General features: G+C 45.4%; 1 protein-coding gene across 3 annotated transcripts in view; it reads right to left on the bottom strand.

Annotated features, from left to right (window-relative positions):
- Positions 1–24,797, bottom strand: part of IGF1R (insulin like growth factor 1 receptor) — a 449,624-nt gene that overhangs the window by 19,098 nt on the left and 405,729 nt on the right. Inside the window, exons 14-20 of one of the 3 annotated variants that reach the window (XM_070762987.1) lie at positions 24,495–24,597; positions 19,946–20,016; positions 16,829–17,058; positions 13,119–13,229; positions 11,646–11,805; positions 9,843–9,972; positions 5,923–6,057 (exon numbers count right to left, since the gene is read on the bottom strand). In XM_070762987.1, the coding sequence (XP_070619088.1) occupies positions 5,923–6,057; positions 9,843–9,972; positions 11,646–11,805; positions 13,119–13,229; positions 16,829–17,058; positions 19,946–20,016; positions 24,495–24,597 (940 nt within the window). Of the gene's footprint in view, positions 1–5,922; positions 6,058–9,842; positions 9,973–11,645; positions 11,806–13,118; positions 13,230–16,828; positions 17,059–19,945; positions 20,017–24,494; positions 24,601–24,797 lie in introns of all 3 variants that reach the window. The other 2 variants (XM_070762986.1, XM_070762988.1) reach the window with 2 other exon arrangements.

The raw sequence follows: 24,797 nt of genomic DNA on the forward strand, positions 1-24,797 counted from the left end.
GGCAGATGGGGCACTCCGTAATGAGTGGCTGGCAGACCCTGGTCTCTGTTGCTGAGGCCCAGTTGGAGGAACCACATGAGGCATGAAGTGCTGCCTCTCTGGAGACCATTCTCTCTCTGATAAAGTCTCTGATGGTCTCAAATTACATTGGGCTGGTGGATCCCTGGCCTGCAATAAGGGAGAGGTGGTTCTAGGAGTTAAGAGGGCTGCCTCCAGTCTCTGCTCCAACGCTTTAATGCGCCTCTCTGCCTCCTTAATTGATGAAGAGGCTTGGGCCTTAGATTTGTCCTTGGACTTCCCCTTGCCTTTATCCTGAGGCAATACACTGGGGGAAGATGACTTCTCAAGGGTCTTTTCCTCCATACTCACAGTTAACAGTAGATCTGATTTTGACTGAAACCTGAGACACGCTGACAGAAACTGCTGTCACCAGGCAAATGTCTCAAATATGGCGTTCAGGCTCTACCGAGCCTGCACCTGCGCCGTATGATTGGTCGCGCCCAGCGATTGGACGGAGAGCAATCTTCTGCCCCCCCCAACATGGCGGCTCGGGGCATTTTCGCGCTCAAAAATGGCGCTCCCGCTCTTTTGTAGCCTGCCTGTCGGGCCGTTTGCCTGCAAGGGCTCTGCCCCCCCACGATCTGCCACCTCCGGACTTCAAATTCGCCGCTCTAAGCGGCTCTCCGGCTCGGCGATCGGGCAACAGCAGCGGAGCGGCGGCGGCGGCTTTATTCTATAGCCGCCGAACAGCTGAGAGGCGCTGGCATGGTGCCAGAAGCCTTCGCGTGCTGTTTATAGCCGAATTTGCGGCTTTTTTCCTCTTTTTTCGGGTTTCCAAGCTTCCCAGTGAGGGGGGCGGACCCCCTCACCTTCAGCTGACAGCCGGGTATGGCCACTGAGGCCGGGGACCCAAGGCTGAGTTGCTCCTCGCTCAGCATAGTACCCACTGAGGGAAGGGAAGCTCGAGGAGAGGTAAGATGGGGGTGCTGCTGCCCACGGAGGGCAGAGACCCCTAAAATCCCTTCTTCATCTACAGCACCTGCAAGATAAGAAGGGAATAAAACAGAAAAATTAATAATTTATTATCAATATTATTAATATTTTTATTAATATTATCAAAACTCTTATCAATTAATACAGTATTTACACAGAAGAAAACTCAACAGTCTCTACACTAAGACTGAGTTTTTAAAACTGAGGTATTGGGGGCTGCTAGGGGGCGGTGACTACCTCATATTTAAATATTTAAATTAACTCAGTCTCTACCAATAAGATTGGTGAATTACCCATGTTGGACTCTCCTTCCAGATGCAGTGGAGAATACCTTCAGGACCGCCTTCTGCCGCATGAATCCCAGCGACCGATCAGGTCCCACAGAGTCAGCCTTCTCCGGGTCCCGTCAACAAAACAATGTCGGGACCCAGGGGAAAAGCCTTCTCTGTGGCGGCCCCAGCCCTATGGAATCAACTCCCCCTGGAGATTAGGACTGCCCCCACCCTCCTTGCCTTTCGCAAACTCCTGAAAACCCACCTATGTCGCCAGGCATGGGGAAACTGATATAGCCATAGCTGTTCCAATTTATGTATGGTTTGTATGATTGTATGATTGTTTTTTATAAGGTTTTAAAAATTGTTTTTAATATTGGATTTGTATATTATGTATTGTTGTTGGGAGCTTATTATTATTATATGAAAGGTAGGTCACCAACCTTCATTCCCAGATCTCACATTCTGTCTAACAGTCATCTCACCCTTACTCACTCAAGCATACACCTCAACATTTACTCCCCAGCCCACCTAGTCTAATTAAAAAGGTTACCTTACCCTCTCCTGGCCTGCAGTTCCCACCCAAACAGGTTCCTTCCTTGTAAGGTATGGGTAGCTGAAAAAACCCCCATTGTATTTTGTATTGTTTTTAATGTATATAACTTAATAAGAAATATTTTTAAAGAATTGCTTTAGCCTTTTGGCTGCTGCCACACATTGCTAGCTCATGTTTAACTGATTATTCAACCCCCTGCTCAATTAGGAAACTCTATAATTCAATTCAATTTATTAGATTTGGTTATCCAAACAGATAACATTTCCATTCTTGGAGCATCCACAACTTCTGAAGGCAAAAAGTTCCACTAGCTGATTGTCCTCACTATTATTAAGCCTTCTCCTTAATTCCAATTTGCTTCTCTCCTTGTTTAGTTTCCACCCATTGCTTCTTGTCCTGTCTTCAAGTGCTTTGGAGAATAGGTTTTCCCTCCTCTTCTTTGTGGCGGACCCTCAAATATTAGAACATTACTATCAGGTCACCCCTAGTCCGTCTCTTCTCTAGACTAGCCATGTCCTATTCACTTAACAACCCCTATTACTAATTGAACAACTGCACAGATTCACAGATTGAAGAAAGATTGTAAAATGGGATGAAAGTCACTTTACTGTCCCGCTTAGCAACAGAAAGGTTGGGTTCAACTGTTGTCGTACGTTGAGGACTACTTCGACTGCCTGCAAGCTGAATTTTGCGCTCCCTGGAGGGGGGGCTATGAACTGGAGCAGAAATGCTTTTTCGGATTTTATCAATTGCTTTCTAAAAAGGTGAGCTGGAAGACTTGTCCAGCCATTGAGAGTAATTTGATCAGCTTACAGGGGGAAGAAGAAAAAAACACACCCCAAAACATTTCTTCATCCAAGAAATTATGTCAATTTATACCTGTTAGCAGTCATGAGCACCCATTTAGGGCATCTTTTGGAAGGTGATGGGCTGCCGCTTGCCAGAAGCCCTGGGCACATCCGGCCTGAGTGATGGAGGGAGGGGGGTGCCCTTGGGGCTTACCTATGCCAGTCCTCGGGCGGGGAGCTGGGGAGTGAGGCCCCTCCCGCCACACGCCGGGGGCATGGCGAAGAGCAAAGCAATGCTAATGGTAGCCTCCCATTGCTCAGCAAGGAGCTACACCCAGTTGCCCAGGAAAGTTATTGACAGGAAATTCCGCCCCATTTAGTTGCCTCTGCAGGTCCTAAATAATTATTTAAATAAAGTAACCCATAATACCCAGTTTTTGAGTCCATGTGTTTATTCTGCACACGATGCAACTGTAAGGCCGTCCAAGTCAGCGGTAGGCTGGCATTTGCGTCGGGACCAGAAGACATGTCCCCCTCAGCAGATGCAGCTGTTAAACGGCAGTTACAAAGCTCTCCTCAAATAAATTTCCCCAGCCTTAATTATCTGGGCTTAAACATCATTTTCGCTCTCAATTGCTGGAGGGGGTAACAGGGGAGATCTTGATTTATTAATAACGCTCTCGCCCGTGAAAATTAACATCTTTTCTGCTTTGCAAATCTGTGCATCCGTGCCCCCTCCGTTCCCACTGGCTGGCCTGGTTAAATAATTCCCCTCTGTCTTTAGCAGAATTTCAAAGCTTGCTGGAGATTTCCCATTCTGGGGATAAAGGGAAAAAAAAATAAGGTGGGGAATTCAGTTCCTTAGCAACGGCCGACAGCCGCCTCCTTTGCCCGACTCCAGCTAGCGCGCTGTCACCTGATACCCGTCTGAGCCCTCTGGCAAAATAAGCTCTTTTCTTGAGAATCTCAAACAGCTGAGGCCCCTTAAGCAGTTGCATCCCTCATGCGGCCTCGGACCAAAAAAAGGGGCTGGGGCAAGCAAAATAGTGTTTTTCCTTCCAGAAAGCAACTGTATACACACAAGCTCTGCATTTGCCAACTTCCCAGCCCAGCCTGATACAATCAAGTTGCAAAAATCAACCTAAAGCTTTGGAAAACATACATGGTGGGGAAAGCCTGGGTCTCTAGAAAAAGGGTGGAGGGGGTCCCCGGTTGGATTCAAAAGATGAAAAAAAATATCCTGGTCAGATAGAAGAGGAAAAAGCTTTTAACAAGAGGCTGGGTTTTTTTTGGTGTTTTTGTTTGCAACCTGGAAATTTCCAGTGAAAGATTTAAGCCAGGATCCTCGAATCATTCGTAGGTTGAGATGGCTATCTTGTTTCAAAAATGCAATCTAGAGTTCCAAATTTTATAGGCAAGGAAAAATTGGTTAGGAAAGATGAGACAAGGCGGAAGTGATATTTTCTGATCACTTAAATGAGCAGTCTCCAATCTTTCTGCTTTGCGGATCAACTGGAGATATTTTCAGAGGACCACTGGGTGTGCATACGCAACTCCATTTGTGCCAACGGTGGGCATGCATGGCCATTGCTTCAAGTGGAGCTGCCCATGTGCATTTGCCCGCTGCTTCTGTGGCTCGGATCTCAGTGGGCTGGGCCTGGAGGTTAGGGACCCCTGGCTCATATCCCTTTCTCTAAAACTGGAAAATGGACAGAAAAACTAGTGTTATGGAAGTAGCATTTCATGCCAATGGTTGATCTTTGCACTGAACCTATAGAAGATAGATCCAAGATGGCTGGAAGGGACCTTGGAGGTCTTCTAGTCCAACCCACTGCTCAAGGCAGGAGATCTGATTGCATGCTGGCAAATGATTGTCTGGTCTATTTTTGAAAACTGTTTCAGCAAGGGTTTTTTGCTTCCGCGCATGCCGAAACACGGACACACCTGCGGCTCCGTACACAATTTTGCTATCTTCACAGGGGCAGAAGCAAAATCGCACTGGCTCCACAAGCACTCACGAGCTGCGGTGGCGAGCCCAATTTAGCGTTCCAGCTAGAAGCCCACCCCTGGTTAGAAGTCTGTGTAAGCCCTCTATTGCCCTTTAACACCACTCCTTCTATGATTATTTCCCCTTAGCTCTATTTGAGAAACTGGGAGTAGTATTCAGTGAAGAACTGAGGTCACATTAGGAATATTGCATTCACTTTTGGTTGCCATATTATTTTGAAAATGATGTAGCACGATCCCAGGAGGCAAGCAATTCCATTAATTTTTCCACTCTTTGAATATTTCTCCTGACTTCTAGGTTGGACCTCTCGTTAATGACTTTCACCCTTCCTTTTTGTTCTTCCCTCAGGTGTTTTGGGAAATAAGTCGACCTCACTCTTCTCTGTAGCAGCCCCTCAAATATTGAAGACTGCTATCATGTCATCCATAGTCTTCGTTTCTGAACTTTTACAGAATAATGTAAAAGGACCCTGGAGATCTTCTAGTCCAACCCCCCTGCTCAAGGCAGGAGATTTTATATTATTCTGGCAAATGGTTGTCTGGTCTATTTTGGAAAACTTCCATCTTACCAAAGGATAACAGTGTGTGGCTTGCAGTCATAAAAGTGTATCTATCCATATACATTAAAACATTAATCAATTAAAACTGAAAATTAAAATCTAAGGACATAGAAACATTGAAGATTGACAGCAGAAAAAGGGCAGGATCTGAGTGGGAGGAAGGTGAGATCTGTTGTTACTGTATCAACTCTCTCCATTGAGCTGTTCCCCCACTGGAGCCCCAAGCTACTGGCGGATTAATACCTTTAAGGCTCTTAGGAAAGGATGGGAGGGTTGGGCCAACCTCACATCAAGAGTCCAAGATATTCCAGAGGGCAGAAGCAATACAGAGGTGGATTCCTTTTATCTTTTGTTACTGGTGTGCATTGCAGTGTTTCCCGTGCGCAATTTTACTTCTGCGCATGCTCAAAAAGATGGTTTTACTTCTGCGCATACTCAGAGAGCCAAAAAATTGCCCAAAATTATGGAAAAAATATGGCGGCATGCATGGCCTGGCACACACAGCATTGGAGCTGTCCCACCAAAATCAAGCCATCAGTGGGCCACTACCAGAGTGCCCGCACCAGATCAGTAGGAACCCACCCCTGGAGCAACAGTAGAGAAGGCCCTCTTTGTGGATTCCGCCAGCTGGAATAATCAGGCTGACGGGACCCACAGCATGCCTCCTCTGCCAGCAGGCCAACACCACAGCAGTCAATTGAAGAGGAGAAGGCAGGGAAAGACAGGAAAAGTTTGGGTATACGTACAGCATGTCTGGGCAGTTGTCTGGCTTTTCCAGGAGGCCTCCCTCCATCACAAAACGTAGAACTTGTTCATTGGACATGCCTTGGTAAGGCTGTTCTGCTAAGGTGGCAATTTCCCACAAAACAACGCCGAAAGACCTACAAGGAAAAGATTAAGAAATGTTAGGCTTAACCCAAGGCTAAGATTTGTGTGGAGGAGCTCAAGATGTAAAAGCCGCAGAGAGGCAGGAGAAGGAATGGCCAAACCTGGGGGAGGAGTGAAAAGAGGCATCAGCCTAGCATCCCTGTGTTGCCACAAGCAAACTAAGTCCAGCCTCCTTGAGTGTTTTTGATCTTTATCTAACTCTAACCAGGTGCTGACTGGCGTTTAGCCCAGAGGCGTTTAGCAATAAATCAGCTTAAGTGAACCTTCTCATGTGGACATGATCTTATACTGATAAAAACTTACAGAAACACTTGGATACGTACAACAGGCACACAATTCCTGCAATGACAACAACTGTATCTGTGTCACAACAGCTGTGTCATCTGCATATGTTATGGTTATGTTGACATTGTGGCACCATCATGGTTTGTTAACAGATGTGTAACAGTGTTGTGTAACACAAGTAGAAAATAAACTGCAACTATAAGTATAAACTACTGAGTAACAGTGACTAAAAAGATAGCCAAAAAATGAATCAATAATAATAATAATAACAACCACTGCTTTTTTATGCACTCTCCAAAAATAAAACTCCCACAGGACCTGATCTGCTGAAATTTAATTTAGAGTCAATTGTACAAACCACACTTTGGATAAAGTAATAAACTGATTGGTTTCCAACAGACTGGAAGCTTTTATCTTCTGTCTTTGTGAGGCTGCCACGCTGAATCTGACTCAATTGTAAAAATTTTAACTCAACCAATGTAATCCCCAAATTCGGCTTTTTAAATAGGACATTCAGTTGATTCAGATGCAATATAAGTGCAGAAGACCGAAATAACGACCCAAATTCAAAATAACTGATCGTCTAAACTTGATATGGGAAACTCAATCATCTTACCTAAAGCATCATTTGAACGCAGCCTCTTCAGGTGGCAAAATTTACATCTTATGTAAGAAGTTTAAAAATATTGATATTCCCTGCAAAATTGCTACTTCAGTTGGGGAATGTATTCCGGATCTGTATACTATTAAAATTATTGTTGTCATAACCATTAACTGGATAAAATGGCATCACAGGGGAACCGTTTTTAAACCAAGTCATCTTAAATGGGCTAACATATGGAATGTTAAAAATTCAGGACACAGGACTCTCAAAGGATCAAAATTTGGAGAGGTTGTGACTGCTTCAGTGCTACTGCTGCACCCATGAGACCTTAATTTTCAATGTTCTGTGAGTTTCCCACCTGGGAGCAGCCATTCACCCACCTGCTGGGAAGGGAAAGGAGATTTCTGATGCTCCCTGCTAGTCTCTCAGAAGGAAATCAACGGGTAAGCCATTAGGAAGTCAGAAGTTGCTTCTGCTCCCAATGTTCTTTTACCTGCTCATGGTCAAATCATGCCACCTTTTATTTTAGTTATTTGATTTTTATAGCCACACACACATCTCAGCGAACGACTTTGGGCTGCTCACAATTCAGAACACATATTACAATTAAAATCTTTTCACACATTTTAAAACAAAAATCTGGAGTTACTAAGAGCATCTAATGCTGTGTTTTTCTCAACCTAGACAAATTCGAGAGACGGGGGCTTCAGCCCCCAGAATTCCCCAGTCAGCATGGTAGCTGGGGATTTCTGGGAGTTGAAGTCCACACAAGTCCACACAACTTGCCAAGGTTGAAAAAACCTGATCTCATGGCTGGCTCTTTTCAAAGATACGATATTTAGATGCCTGGAGTCTCATTTTGACAATGAAATGCCTCACAGGAAAATCTAAGGGCGGAAAGAAAGAAAGAAAGAAAGAAAGAAAGAAAGAAAGAAAGAAAGAAAGAAAGAAAGAAAGAAAGAAAGAGAATAGAATAGAATTATTTATTGGCCAAGAATTTGTCTTGGTGCATATGCTCTCAGTGTACATAAAAGAAAAAGATACATTTGTCAAGAATCATGTGGTACAACACTTAATGATTGTCATAGGGGTCAAATAAGCAATGAAGAAACAATCAATTGAAAGAAGAAGGAAAGAAAGAAGGAAGGAAGGAAGGAAGGAAGGAAGGAAGGAAGGAAGGAAGGAAAGAAAAAAAAGAACGGAGGGAGAGAAAATAATAATAATAATAATAATAATAATAATAATAATAATTATTATTATTATTATTATTATTATTATTATTATTATTATTAATTAGATTTGTATTCCGCCCCTCTCCGCAGACTAAAAGTTAATAACCCTGCTTAATGTATTTATGCCACATAACCCAAATGGGCTCTTTCTAGGTTCTATCATATCTCAATACCTAAAATGGTCACCTAACATCAAAAACATCATCAAAAAAGCACAACAAATAATGTTCTTTCTGTGCCAGCTCAGGAAGCTCAAACTGCCCAAGGAGCTGCTGACACAGTTCTACAGAGGAATCATTGAATCTGTCATCTGCACCTCTATCACTACCTGGTTTGGTTCTGCAACCCAACAAGACCGACACAGACTTCAGAGGAGAATCAGAACTGCAGAAAAAAACAATGGCTGCCAACCTGCCTTCCATTGAGGATCTGCATACTGCACGAGTCAAAAAGAGGGCGGGGAAAATATTTACTGACCCCTTGAATCCTGGACATAAACTGTTTCAGCTCCTACCCTCAAAACGTCGCTACAGAGCACTGCACACCAAGACAACTAGACACAAGAACAGTTTTTTCCCAAACGCCATCACTCTGCTAAACAAATAATTCCCTCAACACTGTCAAACTTTTTACTAAGTCTGCACTTATATTACTACTAGTTTTTTCTCATCATTCCTATCATCCTTTTCCTCCCACTTAGGACTGTATGACTATAAGTTGTTGCTTGTATCCCAAGATTTTTATTAATATTGCTTCTTCATTGCTTATTTGACCCCTATGACAATTGTTAAGTGTTGTACCTCATGATTCTTGACAAATGTATCTTTTTCTTTTATGTACACTGAGAGCATATAAGAGGAATTCAAGTGGATTCCAGCACAGGTAAATGACTGTTCGATGTTACGACAGCACTGAAAAAAGGTGACTTGTGGCCCTCTTTCATGCCTACAACCACTGCAGCATCTCAATGGTCACCGAATTAACACGGAGATACTTGGCAACTGGCATGTTCTTTATGACTGTTACAGGGTCTCGGGGGTCACATGATCAAAATTCAGATGCTTGACAACTGATCCATATTTATGACTGTCGTACTGTCCCAGGGTCATGTGACTACAATTTGCTACCTTCTGAGAAGCGAAGTCAATGGGGAAGCCAGAATTCACTTAACAACTGGGTTAATAACTTTACAGCTGCAGTGATTCTCTTAATGAAGAGATAAAGACAGGTCATAAAATGGAGCACGACTCCCTTAACCATGGAAATTTTGAGCTCAATTTTAGGTTCAGAAGTTCTTTTATCTGGTTCTTCCTGTTACTTGTAAGAAGCCCTGCCTGGTCAGAGGAATGACCCAGTTTTAAAACCACAGAAGTTTGAATTTTTTTGGGTGGTGGTGGTGAAGTATGACAAAAGTAGGATTCCCCCGCAACTGCTACAGATCTTTATAGCTTTCACAATAGAGTATCTTCAAAGCCACAACTATCTAAACTGGAGATCTTCAAACTTGGCAACTTTAAGACTTCAATTCCCAGAATTCTCCAGCCAGCTGAGTTTGGAGACCCCTGATTGAAACCCAAGAATGTGCGAAACAACCAAGTTTCAGGGACTGGCAAAGAGCAATCGAAGAATGCTTTTTGTAAATAGATTTCTTTATTACCAAACGTCCGAGTGAGTCGTGAACACGCCATCTTTCAGTGATTCTGGGGACATCCAGCGGACCGGCAAAAGTCCCTTTCCACCTTTCCGGTAGTAATCAGTCTCGTAGATATCCCTTGTCATGCCAAAATCTACACAGCACACAACAGACACATATGTGCTCAGCAAATTGCAGCTCAAACAGAAATCAAAATAACAGCAAAACCAAGTTTAGCCGGCAGACTTTGGTTGTGTAGCTCTTTTATTTCTGTTTTACAGCATCCCTGGGATGCGCTAAAATATCTCATTTTCTCTGCAATCATATAAACTTACAGCAAATTTGTCACCTTTAAGACTTGTGGACTCCAACTCCCAGAATTTTACAGCAGCATAGGCAGGGACTCTTCCTTGCAGGCAGGAGTGTGTTTCAAAGGGCCATAGGCCAAGCCCAGAGGAGCCGAGCTACTTCCACCGGGGGCGGTGGGGGGGGGGGGGCGGCAGGGTGCCGCACCCACCTCTTGCTGGCTCTGGCTCGTCTGGCAGCAGGCAGAGAGAGAGGAGAGAGACGTAGCAAGCAAGAGGCAGGGATGCGCACACCTCAGGCAGCATTTTGAAGCCCACTCCTGCCTGCGAGAGACGATGAGGCAGGGACCGAGGCGCACCTCCTCTTCCTCGCAGGCAAGAAGCGGGTCTCAAATTGCCGTCGGCAGAGCCCAGAGGAGCCAAGCTCGTCTTGTGGGGTGGGCACCCACCCACCTCTTGTTTGCTCTCGCTCTCCCAGCCAAAAATACACCGGCCGCAAAAAGAGCGGCTCCCGGCATGTCCCCCTCCTTTTCCTGGAAAGTAGTTGGGGGGGGGGTTTATTGTTTTGGGGGTGTGTGTGTTATTTCAGCTCATGAACTGAAAAGGCTAATTTATTTGTTTTATTTATTATTTAGATTTCTATGCTGCCCTTCTCCGCAGACTCAGGGTGGATCACAGCAAAATAGATACCAAAAATACAATGTATAAGAAATCTAATTTAAAATAATCATAATAATTAGCCATGTCTTATTTTCGGTGATACACGGTACTATAATGTCTCTTTAACTCTTGGCCCATGTAATATGCAGAAAAATCTCTCACTCTAGATCTAAGACAGGATTTCTGTAATCCCCCTCGCATTCTCCTTTTCAAAGTTACGTCCATCCACCTCTATATACAGGTTGCACAATGAGTTCCAAAAACACTTAAAAGTTGGTGGTTACACCCAGTGTTTTGATTGGAACAGGTTAGAAACTAATGGAAAGGACCTTGGAGGTCTTCTAGTCCAATTCCATGCTCAGGTAAGAAATCCTATAGCCAAAGTGGCATGCTAAGCCATGTCGCCCGGCATGCTCATCCTTGCCTGTTTGTCTCCCGGGTTTCTGGCGCACATGGACATGTGACAATCAGCTGTTCTTTGTGCACAAGATAGTGCCGAAAACTGGTGCACACGTGCGCACCAGCCAGCTGATTGTCAGGCACGCATGCACGCACGCAAAGTTTCCACATGACTTTTTCAGCATTTGGTGCCCAAAAGGTTCGCCATCACTGTCCTATACCATTTCAGACAAATAGTTGTCCAATGAACATGAAGCCTATCGAGAATTCAAGATTTTACCCCACCCCAAACGTTTGCTCTGTCCCTTTTTATTTATTTATTTATTAGATTTGTATGCCGCCCCTCTCCGTAGACTCGGGGCGGCTTTCTTGGAGGTGTCACCAAATCTTGCTTGGACATTTTCAGCCTGTTGTGTCTGCAATACTCAATGGTTCCTTTTTAAAGTAGCAATGAAGTCCAAACCTCCAATTTTCACAGTGAAGTCCTCTGCCACCATACAGTTCCTGGCAGCCAGGTCTCTGTGGACAAACTTGTTGGCGTTGAGATAAGCCATGCCGTCTGCAATCTCCCCAGCCATCTGAATCATCTTCTTTAAAGGCGGAGGGTTCTGGACAGGGTTGTTCTAAGGAAGAAACGGAGATTGCCATTGAGTCAATGAAGAAAGTTGAGCTTGCTTCTCTTATTCCAGCCTCCAGGCGTGGCTCGTTTTTCAAGGTCACAGCTGGCCATTCATTTCATTGCCTGCCCGATGGAATTAACTGCCTTCTCAAAGCATGTGCCAAACAGCCCATGGTTTCTCCCATCCCACAAGACCTCCATGTTCTCTCATCTCCACCAAAAGAAAGGAAAGACAACAAATGCACCAAGAGGAAGGAAAGAAAAAGAAAAGATTGCACGTCACCCCGTCTTTCTCTGCTCAGGCCCCAAGCTTGCTTCGTGGAGATATCAACTCAAGGAACGCTGGTTGCTTTACAGTCACACTTCCATCTTCACAAACACACCAGATGCTTCTACTATCTCCCACGAATTATTTACAACAGAAGCCATCCTCAAGGGCAGCAAGGGAAGAAGAGGAAACAAGGTCTGCCACCCCTAATTTCACTTCTCTCTGGTTCTTCAGGACTCTCTCTCTCTCTCACACACACACACTTTCTCCTGCCTAACGTGGAACTTGTGACAACACACACAAGGGTGGCTACTGATCTTCTGCTGCCAGTGTGAACATTAAATGTCAACCGCATGACTAAATATTAGTGTTTGTTGCAAAAACTCATTCATAATTCAAGGCGAGAGCAAAAGGGAATGGTGGCTGCCGTACTGAGAGCCATAAGCAATTAGCAGGGCTGCTTCACACTGAACAAGCATCCTGGCTTATTCAGAGTCAAGAGCCAGGGCAAAACATTTCCGATGGAGGCCCAGCAACCAGCTGAGTGAGCAGCAGGGACAAAGGAAGGCGTATGCAGCTATTTACAATTAGGTGGGCAAAATGGCTAGAGGATTGCCTTTTTATCATCTATAAAAAAATAAGAATGAAAAAGCCGCTGCAAATGAAGGGAATGCCTCTTGCTGTTCAAATATTGAGCATCGCTGTACAACAAGTAGGTCTTTTTTCTTCTTCATCCTTACCTACCTGCTCACAAAAATTGAACATACCTATTGCCGAATACCGTAACTCTTTCCTATCTTGACATAAACAGTTAAGGAAAAAGGGGTGGCTTTCTTAAACCAAGTTTATGGAAGCCATGGGCTATCAGCATAGGACGGAGCTGTAGCGATACGGAAGCCAATCTGCCTAAGATTTCAAAATAGGAGAATGTCGGAAAGGACTTTGAAGGTCTTCTAGTCCAATTCAAAGGGGTTTCTTTATCATACACCCCATTTTACTTGGGAAACTATCTTCTTTTCACAAAGCACATGCAATTCCCACCCACATACTTCTGTGTCTGGGCGAAGAGACCGCAGGTAACTCTTCAGATCTCCTCGGGTCATGAGTTCCATAATGACCAGAGTGGGTTGACCTTGAGAGACAACACCAAGGAGCCGAACCTGTCAGAAGAAATAAGCAAATTAGATGCTTTGCAGGAAAAGGACAGACAAAGCCTGGTGATGTTGTCAAGGCAGGGAGTAGCCTAGAGTCATTATGTTTCCACAAATGTTCTAAACCCTATCTTTCTTGCATTCTGTTAACTCTTATCTAGCGTCAGTTTAATCCTGACGATTGGTTGACTAGATGCATCGGCATGAGCAATAAATCAACTTAAATAATGTGTGATCTTTATTCTGCACGCCTGGAAGACTTAAGGGCACAGGAACTTGGGAAGAAAAGGTTAATCATTGGGATGAATGGTGAGTGGGAGAAATCATGTTGGAAAGATGGTTTTAAAGGGAGCATCCATACTCTATTTGAACCAGAACAAAAATCTTGTCTAACATTGTGCTGAATTTATGTTTTATCAAAAAAGAAATAAAGGGAGAGTAGTATAGATTTATTTCAAGCTATTTAGCTCTCATCAGCTAGCCATACTCTTTTGGTTTAGAGGTTAATACATCTACCTAATATGCACGTAACCTGGGTTCAAATCCCAGAAGGGGCATGGCTAGCTGATGAGAGCTAAATAGCTTGGAATAGATCTATACTAGTCTCCTTTTATTTCTTTGTCGGTAAAATATAAAATCAAACAAAAATAGTTTGTCACAAAAGCAACTGCTTGTGAAGGCTCTTGGACTGGGACTGAAAAGCGAAAGCAGAAGCCGTGTCCTCCGTCTCATAACTGGGGAGACCAGGTTGTCCTGATGAAAAACACCATATTTTTCGGAATATAAGAAGCACCTTAATTTTGGGGGAGGAAAATGGGGGGGGGGGGAATCCGCCTACCAGGTGTTCATCTGTCTAGCATCGTTAGTCTGGTGAGTTTCAGCACATTATTTTATCCCCTGGTTAGGGCTTAAAAAATTTTATTCGGAGGGAGTAGCAATGAAAAAAAGGCTGCAAAGACTTAGGGCTGGGAAAAACCTTCTTCGGAAACAGTAACAATGAAAAAGCCTGCAGCCAGGAAGATTGTTAGCACCTCATTAGGGCTGAAAAAATAGCAACCGTCATAAATAGGGGTCAGTTGCTAAGCGTCTGAATTTTGATCACATGATCCCGGGGATGCTACAAGGGTCGTGTGAAAAATGTCCAATTTCTTCCAATGTCACATGATGACTTCTGGTCATAAGTCACACTTTCAGAACTGTTGTTAAGTTGAGGACTTCCCGTAATGGGGGCTGGAATTCCTATGGCTGGCTGAGTTAGGCATAAAGTCCAATTTTTAGATGACAATCACGTGACTTTGTGGGTGTGGAGACAGTTGGAACTTTGAGGGCTGGTCGTAAGGGCCACAAGGCGTTCAGTGCTGTTGTGACTTCAAGCAGTCACTGAAAAGATGGTTGGTAACGCCAGGCCTGCCACGGAGGCACACGGGAGCCAGAAATCAACAGAGCTCGGCAGGGGCTGCTGCTGCTCACCACTGCGATTGGTGCGATGTGCACGCAGCTCAGGTCGCCGGTATGCACATGCACATGTGCAGGAAGAAAAATATCATGAGAGGCTGTGTGTGTGTGTGAGACAGATGTTGGCATTTTTTTTGCTTCTGCGCATTATTATTATTATTATTATTATTATTATTATTATTATTATTAATTAGATTTGTATGCTACCCCTCTCCAAAGATTCGGAGCGGCTCACAACAAGAAAACAGTACAAATCCAATAGTTAAAAACAATTTAAAACCCCTTAATATAAAAAACAGTCATACATCTCAGACAAACCATACATAAAACGGAAACGGCCCAGGGGAATAAATTTCCCCATGCCTGACAGCAGAGGTGGGTTTTAAGGAGTTTGCAAAAGGCAAGGACAATGGAGGCAAACCTAATCTCCGGGGGGAGTTGATTCCAGAGGACCGGGACCGCCACAGAGAAGGCTCTTCCTCTGGGCCCTGCCAGACGCCATTGTTTTGTCGATGGGACCCGGAGAAGGCCAACTCTGTAGGACCTAACCGGTCGCTGGGATTCGTGCGGTCCTGGAGATATTCTGGTCCGATGCCATGAAGGGCTTTATAACCAACACTTTGAATTGTGACTGGAAACTGATCGGCAACCAGTGCAGACTGCGGAGTGTTGGTGTGACATGGGCATAACTGGGAAAGCACATGATTGCTCTCGCAGCTGCATTCTGCACAATCTGAAGTTTCTGAACACTCTTCATAGATAGCCCCATATAGAGAGCCTTAAAGTAGTCGAACCTCGAGGTGATGTAGGCATGAGAGACTGTGAGCAGTGAGTCCTGGTCCAGGTAGGGCCGCAACTGGTGCACCAGGCGAACCTGGGCAAACGCCCCCCTCGCCACAGCTGAAGGGTGGTTCTCTAATGTTAGCTGTGGATCCAGGAGGACGCCTAAGTTGCAGACCCTCTCTGAGGGGTTCAGTAATTCCCGCCCCCCAGGGTGATGGATGGACAGATGGAATTGTCCCTGGGAGGCAAAACCCACAGCCACTCCGTCTTATCAGGGTTCAGTTTGAGTCTGTTGACACCCATCCAGACCCTAACAGCCTCCAGGCACCGGCACATCACTTCCACTGCTTCGTTGACTGGACATGGGGTGGAGATGTACAGCTGGGTATCATCAGCATATTGATGATACCTCACCCCATGCCCCTGGATGATCTCACCCAGCGGTTTCGTGTAGATATTAAATAGCAGGGGGAGAGGTACGTCCACTGAGGCACCCCACAAGGGAGAAACCTAGAGGTCGACCTCTGACCCCCCCACTAACACCGACTGTGACCGATCGGAGAGGTAGGAGGAGAACCACTGAAGGACACTGCCTCCCACTCCCAACTCCTCCAGCCAGCCCAGAAGGATACCATGGCCGATGGTATCGAAAGCCGCTGAGATCAAGAAGCACGAGGACAGAGGATAAACTCCTGTCCCAGGCCCTCCAGAGATCATCCATCAATGCAATCAAAGCAGTTTCTTTGCTGTAGCCGGGCCTGAAACCTGACTGTTGAGGGCCTAGATAATCGGCTTCTTCCAAGGACTGCTGGAGCTGGAGCGCCACCACCTTCTCAACAACCTTCCACATGAAGGGAAGGTTGGAGACTGGGCGATAGTTGTTAAGAATGGCTGGGTCCAGGGAAGGCTTCTTGAGGAGGGGGCGCTCAAGTGCCTCCTTGTAGGGAGCTGGAAAGGCCCCCCTCCCCAAGGAACCGTTGACAATCTCCTGGACCCAGCTTGTGTCACCTCTCTGCTGGCTGAAACCAGCCAGGAGGGACACAGACCCAATAAACAGCTGGTGGAACTCACAGCTCCAATGGCCTTGTCCACTTCATCAGGTGTCACCAGGTCAAACTCTTCCCAGACAGATGGACAAGGACGGGCCCCAGTCACCTCGACTGACTCGTTGTCAGTCGACTCTGTTAGCCATGTGCAGAAGCAAAGTTTTTTGGAAATTGCACGTGCTTGCACACATCCCCTCACGAGATGTTGCTTCTTGTGCATGCTGGGTGGCACAGTTCGCTAGTGACATGGAGCTGTGCGTGCAGCTCCATTTTCGCTACTGGTATGCAGTGTGGCGTGTACCGGATACTGGTTCAGTCACTTACAACGTGGTGGCAGTTGAATTCTTTCATCACCGAAGCTTCATTCAGAAACTCAATCCGCTCTCTCATGCTTGCTGATTCGTTGACCGTCTTGATGGCCACCCTGGTTTCTGGCTCATCCTTCACAACCCCTTTGGCTACTCCCTCATAGACCATGCCAAAAGAGCCTTGTCCAAGTTCCCGGCACATCGTAATTTTTTCTCTGGGTACTTCCCATTCATCTGGCACATACACTGCAAAAACAAAGACAAGACACCCACAAAAGTAGTTTGTGGAAACCATCACAGCGCGTGGGGGTCGGGGGGACAGAAGGAGTGCTCATCCAATTTGCAGAGGACACCAAGTTGGGGACAAACAAGCCAACAGTCTTTAGAAAAGAGGTGTCAAATTCAGTTTCATTGAGGACTGCATCAGGGCTGTGTTTGACCTTGGGGCAGGATGGATGGGGGTGGCCAAGGGGGTATGACCAGCTCAACAATCGCCAAGGGGGCACAGCAGATAGAGTGCAGTACTGCAGGCCACTGAAGCTGACTGTAGATCTGTAGGTCAGCTGTTCAAATCTCATCACTGGCTCAAGGTTGACTCAGCCTTCCATCCTTCCAAGGTGGTTAAAATGAGGGCCCGGATTGTGGGGGCAATATGCTGGCTCTGTTAAAAAGTGCTATTGCTAACATGCTGTAAGCCGCCCTGAGTCTAAGGAGAAGGGCGTCATAAAAATCGAATAAATAAAATAAATAAATAAACATCATGTTGGGGGCACCTGTGGTGAGCCGAGCACTTTGCCAATGAAAAGGGAGCTCAGGAGTGCCACGTGGGCAGAGGCACCATGGGCTGGCCCTTCGCTGTTTCCAGGGCAGCCATATGGGGCAAATCTAAGCACCCCTTAGTGTTTAGGGCCTTCAGCTTGACACCCCTGCTTTAGAAGGTAGGCTCAACATCCAGAAGGATCTGGATAGACTTGGATACTGGGCCATATCCCCAAAAATGAGGTTCAATGGTAGGACCATACGGTCTTCAGCTTAGGTAAGCACCAAAAGCACAGCTATAAATGACACTTGACTCAATAATAGTAATTGTGACAGGAATCTACGTGTTCTAGTGGACAACCACTTAAGTATTTATTTTTTATTTATTTTATTTATTAGATTTGTGAGCCGCCCAACTCCTTTCAAACTCTGGGTGGGGTATGATCAATAAAGTAATATAAAATAGTATAAAATCCCCTTAATAAAAACATTAAAATTAAAAAAATTTAAAAACCTAATAAAAGTATGAGCCATCAGTGTGCTCCAGCTGCCAAAAAAGCCAATGTAACTGAATCCACAGTGACTGAATTTAAACATGCCTGGGATAAACATAGATACATCCTAAGATAAAATACAGGGAATAGGAAAGGGCAGACTAGATGGACCAGGAGGTCTTTTTCTGCCGTCAATCTTCTATGTTTCTATGTTTCAATGCAATTTTGGGTTTCATCAACAGAGGGACAGCATCAAGATCATGTAAAGCTATAGCATCATTTTATATTTTTCTGGCAAGATGATGCTCCACTTTTGATTGCCACAATATAAAAAAAGATGTCTCCTGCTCGAGCAGAGGTTGAACTAGAAGATCTCTAATGTCCCTTTCAACTCTTGTTATTGTATTCTGGTATGAAAGCCACAATACAAGTTGACAGCCTAAAGTTTCCTTTTCCTGGAATAATATAACTATAAAAGGCCAATGTTTACATTCTTCAAATTTACACTCTTCCAATATTTATGTTCAAACATAACATGCTTTGAAATCATTGTGTGGCTCCACCGTGTTGTAATCCTGCCCCTACGTTGTAAGGCTAGGAATGGATGAAGTGCAGGAATATAAAGCAACAGTGTTGACATGTTACACTGAACTGCATTTCTTCACAGACTTAGCAAAGGAACCCACAACAGCTGTGTTCACACAACATGCTAAGCCTACACCTAACCCAAACCTATCATGTATAATATGGCTAAAGTTTCCAATTGCAATCAGTGAATCTAGGACAACAGCATTTACACCTCCAGATGATCCAGAGGAAAACGTATAGATAATGAGAGGACTTGTAGGAGGATCTGATCTATGAGACAATTTAACATTTGGCCTCACAGCACCACATCAAAACATCTTAAGGAAAGAGAAGAATACTCCAATTAGTATCTGAACGGTACTTCTTGAACGTGAAATAATTCAACTTGTTAAAAATCCGTTGGGAACAAACCATCGCTCTGGTAGATAAAAATATCTCAGATTACATTCATCAGCATGTTTCAGCCATTTGTTTTCCCCTGAACGGAGAGACTTTTAAAATGAGTCACCAGAGCCAACCTTTTGACTACAAGAATAAAAACAAAATCAAGATTTTAACAGTGGTATTCGGGTTTTTTTCCCTCCTGCTTCTTTCGGATGTTAAAGATGAAGTTACCCTCTCGAGATTAAATCGAAACTAGTAAACTGAAAACCTCCAGTTTGGGTGACAGAATCTATTAAAAAAAAAAACACATTCTGAAGTGCATGTCAGAGAAAGAGAGGGAGGGGGGAAGCTGATATAACAACAACAACAACAACAAAAAAAAACAAGCCTCTAGGTGGGGCTCGACTACTAGTTAATGCCAAATGCAGCAACACAACTGGTTGCTGTGATACAATATAATAATAATAATGATGATGATGATGATGGAACTTTTTATGAATCTTTTTCTATCTACCATGTATGGATTTCCACTCCCAGAGTTCCTTAACCAGAATTCTGGGAGTTGAAGTCCATATGTCTTAATATTACTAAGATAACTTTAAATCATGACAAATGAAAGACAGCCATTTCATTCGTTAACCAAAAGCAGGGAGCTTTGAAGCAACTACTTGGATTATTCCAAAGGGGCGGGGGGAGAGAAATGGAAGAGGAAGAGAAGGAGAAGCAAAAGAAGAGGAGAAGGGAAGATGGGAAGGAAGAGGAGGATTGTTAGGTCCTTGATGCTCTCTGAGCTTGGTAGTTTCCTTGCAAAGTTTTATGACCCAATGAGGCAACGTCATCAGTGCTACAAAGGAGTGGAGGGTTCCAGGAGGAGGAGGAGGTCTGAAGAGCGTCAAAAGCCAACTTACCATCAGAAGCGCTGAAATATTCAGGATTCACAGAAGCATAAAGCACTCCATTTCCGAGCCTGTCACTGTTCCTGTTAAAATATAAGCAGTTACTTCTTCACATCAATGTTCACCTCTCCCAAGAAAAGGACAAAATCTTCACACTATTTTGGGCCTCTCACCTGGTGTTCTGTTCTGGGACTTGCTGTGAAAAACACCCATAACCCACACAACCCACAAACTACTTTTAGCATGCTATACGGAGGTGTGAGGAATCAGATGTGTTACTTCCTATGCCTTATGTAATGCTAGATTCCTTAAATTTCCATTTTCAGGTGATATTTATTTCCTAAAATTGATCTCTGAGTTGCATAAATATAGCTTTTCACACAGGTCTCTGTGAGAAAAACAGAGGCCCTTTTTCTTCTTTTCCCTCGCAATCACAAGTTTGAATCTTGAATTTGTACGTACCATTTTTGGAGCCTGTCAAACTAAGCGATCAGTCATAAGCTGAAGTCTGCCTCTAACTATCCCCCAGCCATCTATCCCACTCCAGAAGCTATGAAAGAAATCTTCAACTCATAGTAGACAAAAACTGAGAGTGCCGCCCCAAGTCTGCGGAGAGGGGTGGCATACAAATCTAATAAATAATAATAATAATAATAATAATAATAATAATAATAATAATTATTATTATTATTATTATTATTATTATTATTATTAACGAAAACGCTTCGGAAAAATTGACAACTTTCCGGGAAATAGTATTTCACTTCAGGAAGGGATGAATGATTTATTTATTTATTACATTTGTATGCCTCCCCTCTCCGTAGATTCGGGGTGGCTCACAGCAATAATAAACAATATATAACAAATCTAATAATTGAAAAGAAACACTAAAAGCCCCATTATTAAAAGCAAACATACACACAAGCATACCATACATAAACTGTATAGGCCCGGGGGAGATGTTTCAATTCCCCCATGCCTGACGGCAAAGGTGGTTTTTAAGGAGTTTACGAAAGGCGAGGAGGGTGGGGGCACTTCTAATCTCTGGGGGGAGCTGGTTCCAGAGGGTCGGGGCCGCCACAATGAAGGCTCTTCCCCTGGGTCCCACCAAATGGTATTGTTTACTTGACGGGACCCAGAGAAGGCCAACTCTGTGGGACCTAATCGGTTGCTGGGATTTGTGCGGCAGAAGGCGGTCCCGGAGATATTCTGGCCCGATGCCATGAAGGGCTTTATAGGTCATAACCAACACTTTGAATTGTGACCGGAAACTGATCGGCAACTAATGCAGACTGCGGAGTGTTGGTGTAACATGGGCATACCTAGGGAAGCCCATGATTGCTCTTGCAGCTGCATTCTGCACGATCTGAAGTTTCCGAACATTTTTCAAAGGTAGCCCCATGTAGAGAGCATTACAGTAGTCGAACCTCAAGGTGATGAGGGCATGAGTGACTGTGAGCAGTGAGTCCCGGTCCAGATAGGGCCGCAACTGGTGCACCAGGCGAACCTGGGCAAACGTCCCCCTCGCCACAGCTGAAAGATGGTTCTCTAATGTGAGCTGTGGATCGAGGAGGACGCCTAAGTTGCGGACCCTCTCTGAGGGGGTCAATAATTCCTCCCCAGGGTTATGGAAGGACAGATGGAATTGTCCCTGGGAGGCAAAACCCACAGCCACTCCGTCTTATCCGGGTTGAATTTGAGTCTGTTGACACCCATCCAGACCCCAACAGCCTCCAGGCACCGGCACATCACTTCCACTGCTTCGTTGACTGGACATGGGGTGGAGATGTACAGCTGGGTATCATCAGCATACTGATGATACCTCACCCCATGTCCCTGGATGATCTCACCCAGCGGTTTCATGTAGATATTAAATAGCAGGGGGGAGAGGACCGACCCCTGAGGCACCCCCCACTAACACTGACTGCGACCGACCGGAGGGGTAGGAGGAGAACCACTGAATAACAGTGCCTCCCACTCCCAACCCCTCCAGCCGGCGCAGAAGGATACCATGGTCGACGGTATCGAAAGCCGCTGAGAGGTCAAGAAGCACCAGGACAGAGGATAAACCCTTGTCCCGGGCCCGCCAGAGATCACCCATCAATGCGATCAAAGCAGTTTCTGTGCTGTAGCCAGGCCTGAATCCTGACTGCTGAGGGCCTAGATAATCGGCTTCTTCCAAGGACTGCTGGAGTTGAAGCGCCACCACCTTCTCAACAACCTTCCCCATAAAGGGAAGGTTGGAGACTGGCCAATAGTTGTTAAGAATGGCTGGGTCCAGGGAAGGCTTCTTGAGGAGGGGGCGCACAAGTGCCTCCTTGTAGGGAGCCGGAAAGGACCCCCTCCCCAAAGAAGCGTTGACAATCTCCTGGACCCAGCTCCGTGTCATTTCCCTGCTGGCCGAAACCAGCCAGGAGGGACACGGATCCAGTAAGCAGGTGTCAGAGCTCACAGCTCCAATGGCCTTGTCCACTTCATCAGGTGTCACCAGATCAAACTGTTCCCAGGCAGGTGGACAAGTACGGGCCCCAGTCACCTCGACTGACTCGTTGTCAGTCGACTCTGTTATCCAATCGGAGTCGAGGTCCGCCTTGATCCTCAGCACTACTCTGTAAGGGCTCCCCAGCTCCCCCCTGGTTAAGAAGGGAGCGGGTCACCCTAAACAGAGCAGCCGGGCGGGATTCCGCTGATGCAATCAAGGCGGCATGATACGAGCATCTTGCCACCTTGAGCGCCACTTTGTAAGTCTTAATATAAGCTCTTACAAGTGTTTGATTGGGTTCAGACTTACTCTTCCTCCATCGCTTCTCTAGACGTCTCTTCTGGCATTTCAACTCCCAGAGCTCCTCGTTGAACCATGGAGCTCTACGGGGTCTAGTGCCGTGGAGAGGTCGCAACGGTGCAATCCGGTCAAGAGCCTCCGCTGCAGCCTTGTTCCAGGCCTCAGCAAGGGACTCCGCCGAACTGTGGACGAGTGCATTTGGAATAACCCCAAGCGCCCTCTGAAAGCCCTCTGGATCCATCAGGCGTCTGGGGCAGAACTGCCTAATCGGTTCTGCCTCCCTGCGGGGAAGGATTGGAGCCAGGAAGTTAAGGCGCAATAGAAAATGGTCTGACCATGACAAAGGCAACACTTCTAAGCCCCTTAGTCTCAGATCATTACTCAATTGCCCAGAGAGGAATACCATGTTGGGTGCGTGCCCCCCCTCGTGGGTCGGACCCTGTACTACTTGAGTCAGGTCCATGGCTGTCATGGTGGCCATGAACTCCTGCGCTAACCCAGAGGTTTTGCCGAGCAACGGCAGGTTAAAATCCCCCAAGACAATAAGTCTGTGGAGTCCTACCGCCAGCCCGGCTACCTCCTCAAGCAGCACAGGCAGGGCTGTTGACACGCAGCTGGGAGGCAGGTACGTGAGCAACAAGCCCACCTGAACCCCTAAGTCCAACTTCACCAGGAGGGACTCACAACCCGCAATCTCTGGAGCAACAAGTCTACACAGGCAAAGACTCTCCCTGGCTACAATAGCCACTCCTCCCCCACTTCCTTGGGGTCGAGGCTGATGCCATACCTGAAACCCGGCTGGGCAAATTTCGGACAAAGGAACTCCTCCCTCCGGGCCAAGCCATGTTTCAGTCGCACATGCCAGATCGGCCTCCTCATCCAAGATCAAATCTTGGATGAGGAGAGCTTCATTTGATGCAAGATCCGGACGGGACAACAGGGCACAGCCAAGTCACAGCCTGAGACAACTCACCTCAGGATAACTCGCAGCAGGACAATTCAATTTAATTATTTAAACTAATTTAAAAAACCTTTTCATGTTTGTCAGTCCCATTTCATTCTGTCCCCTCCTTTTGCATCCTTTCTTGAACTATTCTATTCCACCATTTCCTCGCTATCATTGTAGCTCTTGTCCCACAGTGAGTTGGCCCTGGCCGTAGGCTGAAGGAAGATGGCCGCAGCTGAATTGATTATGCCGAGTTGTCTTAGACCCGATTCAAGATATAATTTAATAATTTTAATAATAATTTATTAGATTTGTACATCGCCCCTCTCTGAGGATTCCTGAGATCTGCCCTTGTTCGTAACGAAACCAAGAAAGCTTGGAAAGAAGGGGAGGAAGGATAGGAAGAAGCTTCTTCTTCTTTTGGAATCCTAATATTGCATATAATGTTTGTCAGAATTATTTATTCCATTCCCTGGAATTTGCTTGGAGAGAGAGAGAGAGAGAGACAGAGAGAGAGACAGAGACAGAGAGAGACAGACAGACAGAGACAGAGAGAAAGAGAGACAGACAGACACAGAGAGAGAGAGAGAGACAGACAGAGACAGAGAGACAGAGACAGGCAGACAGACAGACAGAGAAAGAAAGAGAGAGAGAGAGATATTATATAACCATAAAGTGTTTTGTAAGAATCCCTTCTCTCTGCAATCTCAGGTGCCGAATCAGGGTCAGGTTAAAAGGAGCTCCAGTTTGGGGGGGGGGGGGGTTGGGGGTGATGATAATTAAACCTTGCATTGCAACAGAGCGCGGTCTACCCACTCCTCGGACAGTCTCACCTCTTCTTGTTGCAGACATAAAGCATGATGAGCAGACCGCCAATGATAAGCAGCACTGCTATGGGCAGTACGATGATCAGATGCAAGAAATTTCCATAGTCTGCTGCTGCAATGGAGAATACCCAGAGTTTAAAAACACACACAAACATAACATCGCTTGTATACTTTGAAGTGCTTTCACAAACTGATTTCCCTTCAGAGGCAGTCTGTTGCTATGTAAAACATTTGTTAAGTTGCTCCCTTTTTACGACCTGTTTTGCCGCAGCTGTGAAATGAATAACTGCAGTTGTTAAGTAATGTGGC

The sequence above is a fragment of the Erythrolamprus reginae genome, chromosome 10, assembly GCF_031021105.1.
Source record: "Erythrolamprus reginae isolate rEryReg1 chromosome 10, rEryReg1.hap1, whole genome shotgun sequence".
Taxonomy (NCBI): Eukaryota; Metazoa; Chordata; class Lepidosauria; order Squamata; family Dipsadidae; genus Erythrolamprus; species Erythrolamprus reginae.